Below are 17,605 nucleotides of genomic sequence, written 5' to 3'. Positions count from 1 at the left end.
TGACCGCCTATGTTTAGACAGCTGAAATAGAACCATTTCAACTCCTCTGTTAAAAGCATTAACTGACATGGCAAATCACAAACCTGCAACAGGTATTACTTTAATACACACTGGAATTTCCCACTGTTCCTTGTAGTCTGGTCCATGATTATTTAATAAGGCAAATAATGATTGACTAGTTAGAATTATTTGAGGGTGATATCTGGAAACAAGCTTCTCTGCATTTGGATCTTTACTAATATCCTGAAAAACAACATATAACTTGTTACTTGATTATACTTATTGGAAATTTCTTTAATAAACAAAAAGAGGAATTCAGGAAAGGGATTTTAGAACAATCATATTATGTGTATTTTATGAGGTGCAGAAGATTACTTAGGAAGACCCCAAACCACCTTCCTACTTACATAATGCATAGCTGCAGTTGTTTGTTCCAGTGTCTCAATGGTAGATATGCTATCTTTGGAGAGTTGCAACTTTGCAGGCATTGAGGGAAATACTGTTTTCACATATTTTACACTTCCCTACATAAGAAAAAAGAAATGTTTTATTGTTAAAATATTGATGTATTTTTTCTCTAAGTATCCTTTTGTTACATGAAACTTTTTAAAGTTTTTCATACTACTAAATGCAAATGTCAAATTTAGAGCCATCTTAAGATATTCATCTTTTTGCTTGATGGCTGACATACATATTATTTAAAAGGGTCCAACACCAGGGTGCTGTGGAATAGTCCCTGCAACTTTAAATTCTAACTTTTCATTTTTTGTGGTACAAATCATCACAGCGTATAGTAGGATCTCTAAAATATCTTCTCTATGCACACTTCCTTCCAATACAATTGCAAGTAAAATCCCTTAAAAAAGGGGGGAGTTTCTTGCTTGTATTCAGAAACATTAAGAAAGATGGAAATTAAGAAATAAAGTTGGTAGTGACATTTTTTTAAAAAAATCAAGTATTGGTAGCCATAAAATAAAGAGGGACACATTTGCATTGCATATTTTAAAAGTTATCTCATTATTGTTCAAAATTTACACGTAAATATTGTCTCTGTGAAATAGATAACGTTCTAGACAAAAATAAGTATATACTTTCATATGGTAAACTTTACCAGTGCAAGAAGAGTTTTTTCTAATTTTAATCCCATCTCTATTCTGAATGGAAAGAATCCCATTAAACTGGTGACTTCATGGAGAGTATAGAATTCTGGATACTTTTTCACTTGGTCAATGCAAGTTCTTAAAATTTTCTAGGAAATAAAAACCAAGAAAAATTCATATGTATTGTACTTCTCTAATAATGCAATAAAAATAATTTAGTTATATGTGACTATAATCATTCATTTCAAATATTAACCTTATTTCATTAAACTTCTAACAATCCAGGCATATTATATATATGCCTTATTTGATTAACTCTCTTACTTTTCATAACAACTCTTTTTAACCTAATTTTGTAAAATACTGATATTTAATAATACTAAAATTAGCAATCATATTAAAATTTAAAATTAAACAGAGAAGACACATCATATTTTCTATGCTATTTCAGAACTGTCAAGGAAGTAAAGTTACATGGAAATTTCAACACACTTTACTGCAATAAAAGCAGTTACATGAATGGTTAGAAATAAATAAGTTTAATATCCTAAAAAGATATCCGAGTGCAAGGCATTAACAAAATAGTTATTTGAAGGGTCATTCTAATCTACAATCTAAAAAATAAATGAGAAATGTTGTAACTAATTCAAATATGGAGTATTTCTCTTCTCTCCAAACTGCTTCAAAATATTAATAACTCACTAGGAAATATAATCAGGAAGGAAGGAAAATTCACAGCGTTACCCAAGGAGAATATGCCACTGGTGATAACATGTAAATAACTCAAAGAAGCACAGCAGTTTTGGGTGGGGGTAAGTGGGAGGTTATAATTTTAAAAACACAGATATTATCTTCTAAGTATTTTTTCTTCTTGTCAAAGAATCTAATCTGAAACTTTTGGAATATATTTTACATCACAAAGGCTTTTAGCAATAAGCCTATCTTTACACTATACCTATGTCCCTTATCCCTTCAGACATTTATAAAATGTGTCGTTACAAATCAATAACTTTACTACAGTATGTCTTTTCATCTATAGTTTCATTATTTTCTTCTTGGCTTCTTTAATCCTCACTCCCAGCTATCTTTCACATTTTCCCTCCCTGTTCATGCTTTTTAATACTGCTCTTAAGTTTTAATTCAGGATATTACTTGCAATTAATACAGATGTGGTTTAACATGGAAAAGTACTGTTTTCAGACACCCTGGTTAACTGCGAGCTCACATCAGCCTAATATCTTTATTCATTTATAAAGTTAACTTTCATCCCTGACATTCCTGCCCTATGGCAGTTATTGCAAGAATCTAAGCATGAAAAGGAAAGTAATATATAAGAACTATATGACAGAGACTATTCTGGTTAGAGATTTACTGGCACATCTTTCTTGGTAAAACTCTGCTCAGTTACAGTGCTTATAACTGAATTTTGCTTCAGTAATTATGGCGAGAGAGGGTCAAAGGAAAATCTAAGACATTTTCATACCTATATTCAGATATATATTATTAAAGTATTTCACAACTGGTAGGTATTAAGCAACTAAGGGATCATTATTTGGTATATTTAATAGAAAAGGTTTTTAACTAATAATTTGTCTTTGAAAAACAGCTAAGAGGGAACAAGGCTAAGATTCAGGCTGTTAGCCATCATCCACTTCCTCAATGTTATTTAACAACAGAAATATCTTGGAAGTTAAATAGACCAAAAACACATTCATGGACACAATATAGATCTATCATTACAAAGAAAGGTAAAAATGAGTAAGCTCCCTAAATTTTTTTTTGTGGGGGGGAAGAAAAAAAGAAAATGGTATCATATGTATTTGAAACTTGAAAATTTAACAGATATTATGTCTGGCAGTAGGATAGAATAAGTACTTTGAGGAGCACTCATCCAAATAACACTAGATCCTGGATAAATTACAACAATTCTTATACATTGCTGGGCAAGGAGAATCTCCAAGACCATAAATTAATATATAAAGCCCAAATACCTAGAGTGAGGAGAAACAGGAGCAGTGAACAGTAAGAAAACCCATGAAAGGTGAGGTAGCTTGAGGGCAAATGCCTCAACCAGTTCTGAAATCAGAGAGGGAACTGAACACAAGACTCCTACAATTAAACCTTGAAAAGTGGAGATTTGACCAAGTATTTGTACAAATCTCCAGGTATTTGTACACCACGTTTGATGGATAAAGAAAATGCCCATCTGCATACACTGGAATATTTATTCAGCCTTAAAAGTGGAGGAAATTCAGACACATACTATAAAGTAGATAAATCTTGAAAATATGCTAAGTAAAATAAGCCAGTCACAAAAAGACAAATACAATATGATTTCACTTATATACCTAGAGTAGACAAATTCAGAGACAGAAAGTAGGGTGGTTGAATAACTCCCCCCTCCCATCAGTTGGTATTACAATAAAAAATATACATTTGGTTTTAATGGGTGTTACAATAAAAAAATATATATTTGGTTTTTGTTCCTGGTTCCTGACACACACCTCCTAAAACCCCTGGAATCTCTTGAGTGATCTTTTGTATATTAATGAGATGACCAGTGGCCCCTAGTTATCTTTAGGAGGGCAGATGGTTGCCAGAACAACCAAGGCATGATGAGATGGTTGGAAATTTTAGCTCCACTTTCTGACCTCCAGGGAGGGAAGGGGGCTGAATATTGAGTTAATTGCCAATAGCCAAAGATTTAATCAACCACGTCAACAAAATAAAGCATCAACAAAACTCCCTAAACAATGGCATTCAGAGATTTTCCTGGTTGGTGCACCACAGAGGTGCTAGAAGGGTGGTATGCCTGGAGAGGGCATGCCTTGTCCTAGCATCTTTCATCTGGCTGTTCCTGAGTTGTATCCTTTATAATAAATGAAGAAGTAAAGCACTTTCATGAGTCTGTGAGCCAGTCTAACAAATTGAGCCAGAGGAGGGGGTAATGGGCATCCTAGGCTTAATGTCTGGAGAGCTGGAGAACTGGTTTGTGTGAGTGAAAGAAAACCCACATATTTGGTGTCAGAAGTGTTGAGTAGAAACAGTTCAGAAATGAGTATAAAATTTCAGGATGAGTTTTTTTGCAAGATGAGTTCTGGAGATTGGCTGTACAACAATATGAATGTACTTAATACTACTGAACTTCACATTTAAAAATGGTTAAGAAGATAAATTTTGTTATGTGTATTAAAAGTAAATTTAAAAAGAGAGGGTAATTCTTTTTGTATTTCATTTATTGATTTACTGATAAGAGAAGATTAGACTTACTTTCTTCAGTTTCCAAGCACATTTTCATTTTTAAAAGATCACAGTATGTAGCTTAAAGGTTAATGTTTTGTTTGTCACCTGGCTTATTTATGCATTGGTGGTCCAGGCAGCTGAAAGTTATGACCATGGCCACCGTTTCCTCTTGAGGAAAAGTAAAAACCAGGAGGTGTAATAAAGATTTGCTTTTCTTATGAAATAAAACATTCTAGAAAGAAAGTCAGCTTTATAGCTGTTCTTAAAGTCATTCCATTTCACAAGGTGGACTATTTATTTGCACACAGGAGGCAGAAGTGCCTATAGTAAGAACAGGACTTGACATCTATGACCCACCACAATTTGGCTTCGGTCAAACTTTCCAGTCTTATCTCCTATTACTTAACTTTCCAAACCTGGTGAATAGGTCAAAATGGACATCTGCTATTTCCTATATGATTTAAAAAAAAATTTTATATTAGTTTCAGCTATACAATACAATGGCTAGACATTTATATAATTTATGAAGTGATCCCTTCAGTTACTCTATACCCATCTGGCACTACACACAGCCATTACAATACTGACTATATTCCGTATGCTGTATTCTATATCCTCATGACTGTTCTGTAACTACTAACTTGTACTTCTTCATTCCTTCACCTTTTCACCAGCCCCCAACTACGTTCCCCTCTGGCAATCACCAAGTTTGTTACCTGTATATGTAAGTTGTATGAGTCTGTTTTTGTTTAGTTTCTTTTTTTCCTTAGATTCTGCATATAAGTGAAATCATATGGTATTTATCTTTCTCTAATACCCTCTAGGTTCATCTATATTGTTATAAAAGGTAAGATTTCATTTTATGGCTGAGGACTATTCCATTGTATATATGTACCATAACTTTTTTATCCAATTGTCTATTGCTGGGCACTTAGGTTGCTTCCATATCTTGGCTATTGTGAACAGTGCTGCAGTGAACATAGATCTTTACGAATTAGCGTTTTGGTTTTCTTTGGATAAATTCGTTAAGATCTACATATCCCTATGTTCACCGCAGTTGATGGTTTCCTTTGCTGTGCAAAAACTTTTTAGTTTGATGTAGTCTCATTTATTTTCTTTTGTTTCCCTTCTTTGAGATGTATTAGAAAGAAATTACTAATAGCAGTATAAGAGTTTACTGCCTACGTTTTCTTCAGAAGTTTTATGATTTCTGGTCTTACATTTAAGTCTTTAATCTATTTTAAGTTTATTCTTGTATGTGGTATAAGAAGGTGGTCCAGTTTTATTTTTTTGCATGTATCCATCCAGTTTTCCCAACACCATTTGCTGAAGACCCTCTTAATCCATTGTATATTCTTGCCTCCTTTGTCATACATTAAATGACAATATTGGCGTGGATTTATTTCTGGGCTCTCTATTCTGTTTCATTGATCTATGTGTCTGTTTTTATGCCAGTACCGTGCTGTTTTGATTACCATAGCCTTGGAGTATAGTTTGATATCAGGTAGTGTTATATCTCTAACTTTGTTCTTCTTTCTCAAGATTGACGTGGCTATACGGGATCTTTTACGGTTGAGAAGGTAATTCTGACACACACTACATAATAATAATGGTTGAACTTTGAAGAAATTGTGTTAAATGTAATAAGCCAATTGCGAAAGGACAATTATTGTTGCATTCTTCCATTCTCGTTTTTAAAAGAATAAGTCCCAAGCCCTACAAATAGCTTGTACTGAACTTTCATATTTGAATTAAAGATTGCTAAACATGAAAAAAAAGTCAATGCCCTTAAAAGAAGTTAAACAAATTTAGAAAAAGACAAACAGAAACCACAAACAAGTCCATATACCTCAATTATCATAATAAATATAAACAACAAACTTTTCTAATTAAAAGACAAAAAGGATGGTTAAATTCAGAGAGATAGAAAGTAGAATGGTGGTCCCCCGGGGCTGAGGAAGGGAGAATGATGAATTATTACTTAATGGGTTTAGAGTTTCACTTTGGAGAGATGAAAAAGTTCTGGATATGGATGGTGAAAATACACTTGCAACAGTGCGAAAATATTTAATGCCATTGAACTGTACTTAAAAATGGTCTAAATTGTAAATTTTACATTATGTATATTTTACCACAATAAAAGAGAAACTTGAAGACAGACTGAGGTCTAACTTAGGAAATTTGGGAATCCCAGAGTTGAGAAAATGAAGGAGAAGCAATATTTGAAAGTGGCTCAGAATTTTCTACAACTAATGAAGAATATGAATTCACAGATATAAGAAATACAATGAATCAAGTAGGATTAAAAAAAAAAAAAGAAGCAAGCACATTGTAATCCAACTATAAAACACCAAAAATAAAGAGTGGTCAGAGAAAAGGCAGTTCCTTAAAAGATATAACAATTAAATAGACGACATACTTTTTAATAGCAATAACAAGAGCCAGAAAAAGAATTATATCTTCAAACGTTGAGACATAAAACAAACTGTCAATTTAGAATTATGTGTAGCATAAAATTATCTTGCTAGAATGAAAACAAAATAAAAATGTTTCCAGATAAACAAAAGAGATCGCTGATCACCAACAGACGTTCATCAAAGGGCCATCTAGAACATATAGCATTTTAGAAATAATGAAGAGGATCTTAGAATGTAGATTTGGGAAAAAAATAGAAAGACAAAAAAAATTTTCAAAATTTATAAATTAAAACAAACATTGTCCATATAAAATAATAATGTAGGCAGGTTTTTTTTTTTTTTTTAAAGAGACAGCATTAAAACAACAATATCAGTCAGGAGGGATGTGATGAGTCAAATGCTCTACGGTCTCATGTAGTTTAATGGGGGAGGGGGAAGTCAATGCCCTTAAAGAAGTTAAAGAAATTTAGAAAAAGAAATAGAAACCACAAACAAGTCCATATATCTCAATTATCATAATAAATATAAACGACAAAACTTTCTAATTAAAAGACAAAAAAGATGGTCAGATTTTTTTAAAAAAGAAACGCAATCTAGCTAAACACTATTTTAGGAGATATTTGTAAACTACAAGTTCTATAGATTCAAAGCAATCCAAACTAAAAACCTGTTTTCTTTTTTGTAGAAATTGACAAGCTGATTCCAAAATTTATATGGAAATGCAAAGAACCTACAAGAGCCAAAACAATTAAAAAAAAAAAAAAAAAAAAGAACAAAGTTGCTTCCACTACAGGGTTTCAAAACTTCCTACGAGACTAAGTGGTATTGGCATAGTCAGATTTTTGAACAATGCAACAGAATTGAGTCAGGAAATTGACTCACATATCGATGGTAACAAGGTAATTCAATAAGGGAGAAAATAGCTTTCTCAATCAATAGTGCTAAGCAGTTTCTCAATATTGACATTATTGACCAGATAATTCTTTGTGGTGGGGGCTGTCCGGTATGTTGCAGAATACTTAGCAACGTCCTTGGCTCTACCCACTAGATGCCACAAACACTCCCTCCTCAGCTGTGGGAACCAAAAATGTCTCCAGACATTACCAAATGTCCATTGGTAGGCAAAATTACTCTTAGTTGAAAATCACTATGCTAGAACATTAGATATCCATATGAAGGAAAATGAATTTTGATTCAAACCTCACATTTGTACAAAAAATTAACTTGAACATGGGCATTCACGTAAAAGTTAAAATCATAAAATCTCTAAATCAAGGTTTTTCTACAGAAGCACTACTGACAATTTGAGATAGATGATTCTTTGCTGTGGGAGATGTCCTGTGCACTGTAGGATGTTTAGTAGTACCAATGGCGTCTAGCCAGTAAGTACCAGTAACATTCTGTCAGTTGTGACAACCAAAAATGTCTCCATACATTGATAAAGTCTCCTGAGTGTGGGGTGGAGAGGGACTGGCACAGCAGGGGTAAAGTAAAAGTGACCCCAGATGAAAATCACTTGGGGTCAGCAAATATTTCCATGCTAGAACACATAAAAGCACCAACTATAAAACATTTGAAACATTAAACTTCATTAAAATTGTTTTTTGAAATGCGGTTTAAAAAATTAAAAAGTGTGTAATAAACCGGGAGTAAACTACATATAACAGACTTGTATTCAGACTATATAAAGAACTTTCAAAACTCCGAAATATAAACCAATAAAATCAGCAAAAAAATTTTGACAGACATTTCACATAAGAATATATACAGAGCAGATCCAAAGATGTTCAAGCATTGCTCATCAGGAAAACGGAAATTAAAACCATTATGGGTTGAATAAAATTTAAAAAGATTAACAGTAATACTAAGTGCTAGTAAAAGGGTAGAGCAAGTGGAACTCATTGCTGGTGAGAAAATGGTAAACTTACTATAAAAAACAGTTTGGCAGTTTCTAATAAAACTTAACTACATTTGCCATAAGATTGAGAAATTTTATGTCTATTTACCCAAGAAAAATTAAAACATGTCCCCAAAAAAATCTGTACAAGAATGTTCATGGTGGTTTTATTCATAATTATCCCCAAATAGAAATGACACAAATGACCATCAACAGATGAATTTATAAACCAGTTTTGGTATAAGCATACAATAAAACAAAAAGGAATAAAAAAGGAACAAAGTATGGTTACTTTCATCAATGTGGACGAATTTCAAAAAAATGCTGAATGAGAGAAGCCAGACACGAAACATTATATTAATTAAATTTGTATAGTTAAATGATTCAGGTTCTAGAAAAGATAAAATTTATAGAGGGGGAACTTGTAAATTAAAAGAAACTTTTATCAAATAAAAGAAAAAACTTCCAACATATGTAACCCATAAAATTTTTGTATTTAGAATATAGAAAGAATTCGCACATATCAGTAAGATGGAAAATCCAGAATAAAGGGCAAACCTGAACAGTTGATTCACAAGAAATGAGCAATATGTCCATGAAAAGATACAGTCGTATTATGTATACCACCATATCCTCTAGATAGGTTAAAACTAAAGTGACTGTAAGTATCAATGTTAAGGACATGGAGCAACAAGACTCTCAAATGGAATGGATGAAATGTAAGTTGTACTACTACTTTGGAAAACAGTTTGACATTGTATACTACAGTTGATGAAGATATGCATACTCTATGACCTAACAATTCCATTCCTAGGTGTATATATATACCCAGTAAAAATGTGTGGCTGTGTGCACCAAGAAACAAGTATGAGAATTTTCATGGGGCATTGCTTTGAATAGCTTGAAAATTGAAACAAGCCAAATTTTGATCAAAAGAATAAATTAGTTTATTCATAATGTACAGAAATGAAAATGAATGAACTACACACATCCATATGAATCTCACAAACATAATACTGAAAGGAAAAGTTCTGTTCACATAAAAGAACAAAAGAATTCTACTCAAATAAAATTCAAAAACAGGCAATAGAGAAATCAAAGAACTACCAGAAAAAAAAAAGCATGTAATAGTGATTATCTCTTTAAGGAAGGAGAATGTTATTATCTAGGAAAGATACAAAGGGGGTTTCTGGATTATTGGTAATGTTTTATTTCTTGACTTGGAAGAGAATTACATAGGTGTTCTTTGTTAAGTTGTATACAGTTGTTCTATATGCTTTTCCATAGGTACATTACATTTCATAACATAAAATTAAAATTTTAAAATAGTAAAAAAAATTAGAAAAATACCAGTGAATCTTTGGGGTGGAATGTAAAATATAAATTAGAGAAAATGTGCTGCCACATCAATCTGGCTTTAAAAAGACAATGCTGATTGTTAGCTACCAAATAATGTACTCTGTTAAAAAGCATTTTTATATCAACTTAAATAATTATATTGATCACTTGAGCACTTACTGTATACCAGGCATTATTCTAATCACTGGGAACACTGTAGTGTACGAAACAGTGTTACTTATAGGCATTGTGGAGAAAGACAGTAAACATACAAACAAAAAAATTGTAAAAGAAATATTGAGGGTGATGCTATCTCTTGGGGGAGGTAATTAGAAACATCCTCATTGATAGTTGGCACCTGAACAGGGGGAGACTTAAAGGAATCAAGGAACTAATCCATGTAGATATCTGAGGAACAGCTTGCCAGAAAGAAGGGAACAGCCAAAGGCCTTACGGCAGGACCATGATTGGAGTACTCAAGAAACACAAAGAGGCCATCAGGCAGGAGTGGAACAACTGGGAGGAGGATATGTAAAAGATGAAGCAGGCTGGCGGGTAGAGAAGGATGGGGGTGTGATCTTGTAGGACATTGCAGAACTTTGTTAAGACTCTCTCGTCCTAAGACAAGAAGCGACATTAAACTAGTGAAATGAAGGGATGTGATTTATGTTTTAAAACCATCACTCTGGTTCTTTAAAAGGCACTATTAAAACAGAAATAGGTACATTTCCACTTCCACATGGAAAAGTATGACTCTGTTTTGAATATATCATATTTATATTCAGAGAAAATAAAAATGGAATTCTTTCTTTAATTCAGAAGAATCATTCTTTTGGTTCATATTAACAAAATTTTACCTTAAGAAGTGTTTACCCTGTAGACTGGTGGTGGGAATGTAAATTGGTACAGTCACTATAGAGAACAGCATGGAGGGTTATCAAAATATTAAAGAATTGAGCTACCATATGATTCAGCAACCTCTCTTCTGGGTTTCCATCTCCAACATTTGAAAACACTTATTTGTAAAGATATATGTACCCCCATGTTTACTGTAGCATTATTCGCAATAGCCAAGACATGGAAACAACCTAAGCATCCTTCAGTGGATGACTAGATAAAGACGATATGGTATATATACACAATAGAATATTACTCAGCCATTATAAAGATAAAATATTGCCATTTACAACAAGGATGAATCTTAAGAGTTTCATGCTAAGTGAAATAAGTCAGATGGAAAAGGACAAGAACTCCCATATGATTTCACTCATATGTGGGCTATAAAACCAAAAGCAACACAGTAACAAACAAAACAAGCTCACAGGTACAGACAACAGAACGGTGGTTACCAGAGGAAAAGGTGGATGGGAGAAGGATGAAGATGGTAAAGGTAGTCAAAGATATGGTGACAGAAGGAGACTAGACTTCGGATGGACACATAATTAAGCACCCAGATGTTGTATCACAAAGTTGTACACCTGAAATGTATATATTATTAACCAATAAATTTAATTAGAAAGAATAAAAAAATAAGTGTTTTAAAAAAAGGCAAAACTAATGCCCTCTGCTGTCCCAATTTATAGTGACCAGTTTTTTTTAATTGTGGTAAAACACACATAAAACTTACCATCTTAACCATTCTGAAGTGTAGAGTTCAAGAGTGTTGAGTGTATTACATTGCTGTGTATAGTGACTAGTTTTAAAGGCTTAAAAAAAAATCCAGGCTGGTGTTGGTGTTTGTAGATTAACTTTACTACAATAATACAGTTTACCCTTGAACAACAAGGGTTTGAACTGTGTAGGTCCATTTGTGTGCAAATGTTTTTCAATAAATACTGTAAATGTGTTTTCCCTTATGATTTTCTTAATAACATTTTCTTTAGCTTACTTTATTGTAAGAATATAGTATACAATACATATTACATAAAAAATATATGTTAATTGACTATTTATGTTATTGGTAAGGCTTCCAGTAAACAGTAGCCTATTACTATTACGTTTTGGGGGAGTTAATAGCTGTACCCAAATTTTCAACTGCACAGGAGAGTCAGCTCCCCTAATCCTGGAGTTGTTCAACAGTCAGCTGTATATATTAATAGTTATTATTTAAGTAGGGTACAAGGCAGAGTAATTTACATGCTTTGCTAATAAATGTACAGGTATGATTTATATCAAAAAATGAACTCATAGCTGAAATTTAACATTTGGTGGCTGGTATACATTACCATGAAGGTAATAAAAACAAATTAATGTTCTAAAAGACCATTCAGAGTTTTAGGGACTACGATAAACTGCTTAAACACTCATTCTCTCTCAAGGGAAATCAGTTCATCAGATTAAACCATTCATGTGAGCAAAGTATAACTCTCAAACGCAGTAAGTAGTTGAATCATGAAAAGAAAAAAGCCCTAATATGAATATACTATAGTACATAATTTTGAAGTGTTAGTATAGTATTTCTATTATTTAAATACATGATGAATAAAAGATCTACATACAATTTAGTCTATAAATTGATAATATTGGTATTTCCATATGCTTTTGGCAGGATCATCACATATTTTAAAATGCTGCTATTGCCTATTACTTGGCAATTTAAGTAAATGTGATTTTTTTTTTTACCTCTGTGAAGAGACGCCCATCATCAGAAAGCATATTATAATCCTGTGCACATTTCTTTGCAGAATTCTGTAAAAACTTTAGGAATTCAGTAACTTCTTCGCTCACGTGTTTTTTCATATCCTGGTTTTTAAAAAAGCAGACGTTTTGGCATAAGAAGCTTGGTCAAAAACAATCACTTCTCAGTCACTGCTCTAATAATTTGGACTTAAAGAATAATTAAAAGTATCATATCCGAAGCAAAAATCACAAAGAAAAACCTAGTAAAAATTATTAAATAATGACAAACTTGTTATTAAAAACTCCTCAAAAACTGAAAAACAAATGACTAATACTACAATAAAATACTCTTAATTAACACTGAGAAAAGAACGAACACCTGAATGGAAAAATAAACAAACAAAATGAATAGGTAAATTACAAAAGAAAAGAAATGGCTTATAAACATATAACACTTGGGAAATGCTTATTTTCATTAGTAATCACTGTAAATTAATGTAAAACAAGGGATCACCATTACTTCCTTATTAAATTGGAGGCAAAAAAGGTGATGCCCACTATTAGTGATATGAACAAACTGTTTAAACTATTTGGAGAACAATTTACCTATGTGTAGGTACATACCAAAGCCTTAAAAACGTGTAGTTTTTGATATCAGTTATATTTTTAAAGTTTGTTAAGGAAACAATTATAAATAAGAACAAAGTTTGCAACAATAATGTTCAGCATATCCTTTATATAGTCAAGAATTTGGAAACTACTTAAAATTTTAAACTGGTTCAATGACCCATGTAAGGCTCTATTGCCAGCACTTAAGATGAACTGGAATCATGCTCACAACTAGAGCAAAATGCCTGCACTGCAACAGAACCATCAAAAGAGCTAAAGCACCATTTGTCAATTAAACTTAAATTTTTCCATTTTTGTTAATATGATTGCATCTAAAAACATAAAAGCAAATTTAAAGTATTTCTTGACTTTTAAATATTTTTTACTAAAGCTGGAGGACAGAATACATACCAAGTACTGCAAGTAGTCATTTTTATTTATTCCAACAGCTTTGGAATTTGTAGAAATTTTTGCGTATTTAACCAATAAATCCACATAACTCCTCTGCTCTCTCTGTGAGAAACGAGAGAAACGAGGATAAGGAACTCTTGGTTTTGGAAGAAGAACCATTCCAACTGTGGTTTTAACTTTTTCCTTTGCTTGAGTTGCTGAACTAACTGCCGGCTCATTTTCTACAGAATTTGCTGAGGCATTCAAATTTTCTCCTATACGTCTGGAAAAAAAAAAAAATACAATTTACAAATATGTGCTTTTCACATGAAGATTACTATCATAGAACTTCATGATTCTTAATTACCAGGGAGAATACAGCATGATTAACACAGTAAATTCTGAATTATTATCTTACTTTTGCCACCTGCATTTTGATGTTTAGCTATTCAGTATAAATTAAGTATTCTGCAGGATAGGATCACATTATAAGCTTACCTTCAATTATCTGATGGACAGGAAGAGGCATAATCCTTAGACAAGTCATTCAATTTGAAAGTTTTTCCCTTTACTGAAGAGGGATAAATCACTCTTCCAATTGCATATGCAGGTATTTCACGATTACACTTTATTACAATGCAAGTTGTTTAATGCTTAAATTCTTAAGATATATCCATTAATAGAGTGAACAAAAGCCACAAACAGTAGGATAAAATGAGGTCACAAGCCTGAAGTTAACAAATTCCCTGAGATTCTAAATTCTCTGGATTCCTCTTCTTTAATTATCTCAAGAATTAAAAAAAAAATTCCAACTTGCGTGCCATGTTTTACAGAATGGTGGTTTTAGAAAAGTTGTACAATCCTCTATCACTCATGTACACGGCTGAATCCACAGAAATGTCTTTATGTTTTGTATGGATGCAAAAGAGAAACCTTAGCATATTTATAATGAAATGCACTACAGGAGAAAGTAGTAAGTGGCTAGAGAACCTGCTGTCATATTTGTTTATAAAATTACCTTACCACTCCAATTAAGGTATATGAATACAAATTTCTTATTTTGTTCATAATCTGTCTATTCTTGCTATTCAGTTGTTGTAATCTACATTTTTAATAAGTTGTTTTTAAAGTACACACACACACACACACACACACACACTCTACATTTCCTTAGCCTCCAAACTCTAATTTCTACCACATTAACGGATTCCTATTAATTTGGTTCCAAATTAAGCAACAATAATCCAAGAGGAAGGAAAGCTAATGAGAAAGATGGACATGTGTTGAATCAGTCTTCATTCCTCCATTCATTAATATTTACTGAGTTGACTAGTATGTATCAGCCCTATACTGGACACTGGAGATACAGCCAATGTTAAGCACAAGACAATCTCTACTTTCTAGGACTTATAATAGAGTGGATCAGACAAATGAATGGGGAAGGAAGAAAAGTAAATACATACATACACCAATACAATGTGATTATAGTGTTCTCAGGTTTCCAAAATGAACATATTAAATAGGTGACTGAGAAGAATCCTAAGAACACTGAGATCAGGGATCAAAAGGGAGAAAGGGGAGGGGTAGGAATTATCCAGAGCTCTTGTTCTCAACTGTAACAGTATTAAGTCCCTCGGGGCATTTTGGAAGCCTGTGGCTGCATCTGGATTGTCACAAAAGGAATAAAATTAAAAGCATTTAGAAGTGAAGAACACTAAATGCCTGTAATATCCAGCAGTATCCTGCACAACTTTTAAAGGTCCCTTCAGGTGTTCTGTTATCATATACAAATAAGTCTGGTCTATTATTACTTATCCTAATATCTTTTATTCAATTTTTCTTATCATTCCCTCATGGTTTAGTTTATCTCACTTCTTTTAAATCCAACCTTGTTCACTTTAACTGGTCTATCTACTTCATTATATCTTCTACTGTAATAGTATCTATGCACTTATATATTAAAATACATATTAGAATATAAAATATTTTTCTATTTCACATTTATGTGTCTAAGGCATTATTTCTACATATAATGTCTGTGGCTATTATTGTCTATGAATTTCAATTCAGGCTAGTAAAGGAGGTGTTTCATTTCTTATATTTGTTATGAAAAGCGTGAAGTTTGGCCTGATAAGGTTGAGAAGTATCAATTTAGATCTGTGTTTGGACAAAAAGTACGTTGAGCCTCCTCCAAAAGAAACAGTGATTTGTTTTAAATCCACTTTACAACACTAGAATAAATATGGTAAAAATTCCTAAAGTTTTGGAAAAAGACTTAGGGCCCCATAAAAAGCAAAAATATTCGAGCATTGTTTTAGAGCTAAACTATGGATAGAAAACTAATCAAGAGAGGAGATTAGTGAATGGGAAAAGAATTATGGAAATTAAAATAAGGATGCTTAGATTGGTTCTGAAAATAACACAGGTGAAAGAAGACATACTTAACAACTAAAGTTCCTCCAATAACTGTATAAAAATAAGCATATTTTAGGTTAACAAAATGAATATTAACTGCTGATCTTGGGAAAATGTATTATAGCAAATTGATTTCTCACTAGAAATGTCTTGAGAGCTATTCAAACCTAACAGTATTGTGTCCGCAACTCTTAACAATACTGCTTCACAGCTGTCTCTCTGAATATGAGAACATGTCTGTCCTTGTGGCACAAACTGGCAAATTTAATTAAGCTGCTGCAGCAACAAGATGCTGACTCAGATATGCCAGAGCAGGAATGTCAAGAAATTCTAGCAGTTTAAATTGGCTATATTCAGCAAAGAATGAAATAGCAGCACATCAAGATCATTTCCATGTGCAGTGCTGTCAAAATCTTCATCAGGGAGCAAGCCAAAAGCATCTGACAGGGTTTCTCTAACCACATTTACAGCATTATATTTTATTTCAGTTGAGGGTTTGAAGTTTTCATTTTGTCAACTACTCATTCTCTTTTTTTCACTTAAAGTTTCTATGGAAAAAAGAATTCAAAACTTCAAGTTTCCAATTTTTTAAGTCTATTGGTTTGGGTAGCTTCTTTAAGGAGCATTTGGGTATTGTACTTTTAGCCTCCATCTAAAGTCTACCTGTATCTCCTGAATTTGATTCACTTTTCTATGTTAAACATTAAAATTGGATATATATATTTTTTCTATTTAAAGCTACTTTTCCCCTTGTTGGATTAAAACTTAGTTATAAACATCTACACCCATACACTTTAATTTCAAAAAAGGCAAATGTTTACGTATCAACGGAGGGAGAAGAGTTGCATAAAAACCTCACGTTGTTAAAAATCATTTAATTAGAGGTATTAGTATTTTCCAAAACGTTAGAGAACTCAAAAAATACAAAATTAGGGGTAATAAAAATTTTACATTCTTTCTGGTTTCTCATCAAGAAAACAGTTGTAAATACAGTCTGAAAATCCATCCCTCACTATAAGTTAATAAAGTTAAGGTTAGCAAAATAGACTAGAAACATGAAATCAATGCCTTATGTCTTTTTTTTTCTGTACTAAAAGGTAAATTACACACACACACAAAATGTTGTGCTATATAGAAATCTAAAGAAAGAAAAACAAACATATTCCAGGAAAAATAAGGTTTTAGGAATGAGGTAAACCCAACTGCAAACAAAATGTCCTCTCTTCTACATAATCCAGACTATAATCCACACCCGGGATATACTGAACAGAACTGGATTTGAAAAGAACTATTAAAATAACAGTGGCAAGATAATGAAGATTACTATTAGAAATTTTTAGTCTTATGAAGAAAAGATGAAAGCTGAGATGAAAGTTCTTATAACGGTGAGAAATTTTTTTTTTTTAAAGGTAAACGATATATGTTCACTAAATCCCAGGATACTAGAGTTTGTAGGCATTCTTTGATTCAAATAAAGGCAATTCTTTCTTTGGTAAGTTTCAAGAAATTCGTTATGCTTGAGAAACAGTACAAGTTGAGTAACAGAAATAACTTAAAAAAAAAATACCCATAGATGC

General features: G+C 32.4%; 1 protein-coding gene across 5 annotated transcripts in view; it reads right to left on the bottom strand.

Annotated features, from left to right (window-relative positions):
• The window catches only part of ICE2 (interactor of little elongation complex ELL subunit 2), a 47,774-nt gene that overhangs the window by 25,344 nt on the left and 4,825 nt on the right, over positions 1 to 17,605 (bottom strand). For 3 of the 5 annotated variants that reach the window (XM_039865425.1, XM_039865427.1, XM_039865426.1), the window contains 5 exons: positions 13,635 to 13,896; positions 12,618 to 12,737; positions 1,112 to 1,249; positions 408 to 524; positions 84 to 243 (listed from right to left, as the gene is read on the bottom strand). In XM_039865425.1, the coding sequence (XP_039721359.1) occupies positions 84 to 243; positions 408 to 524; positions 1,112 to 1,249; positions 12,618 to 12,737; positions 13,635 to 13,896 (797 nt within the window). The remainder of the gene's footprint in view (positions 1 to 83; positions 244 to 407; positions 525 to 1,111; positions 1,250 to 12,617; positions 12,738 to 13,634; positions 13,897 to 17,605) is intronic. The other 2 variants (XM_039865429.1, XM_039865428.1) reach the window with 1 other exon arrangement.

This window comes from Pteropus medius, unplaced genomic scaffold (genome assembly GCF_902729225.1).
Source record: "Pteropus medius unplaced genomic scaffold, Ma_sr-lr_union100, whole genome shotgun sequence".
Lineage (NCBI taxonomy): Eukaryota > Metazoa > Chordata > Mammalia > Chiroptera > Pteropodidae > Pteropus > Pteropus medius.
This window is presented reverse-complemented; position numbering and strand designations above follow the sequence as displayed.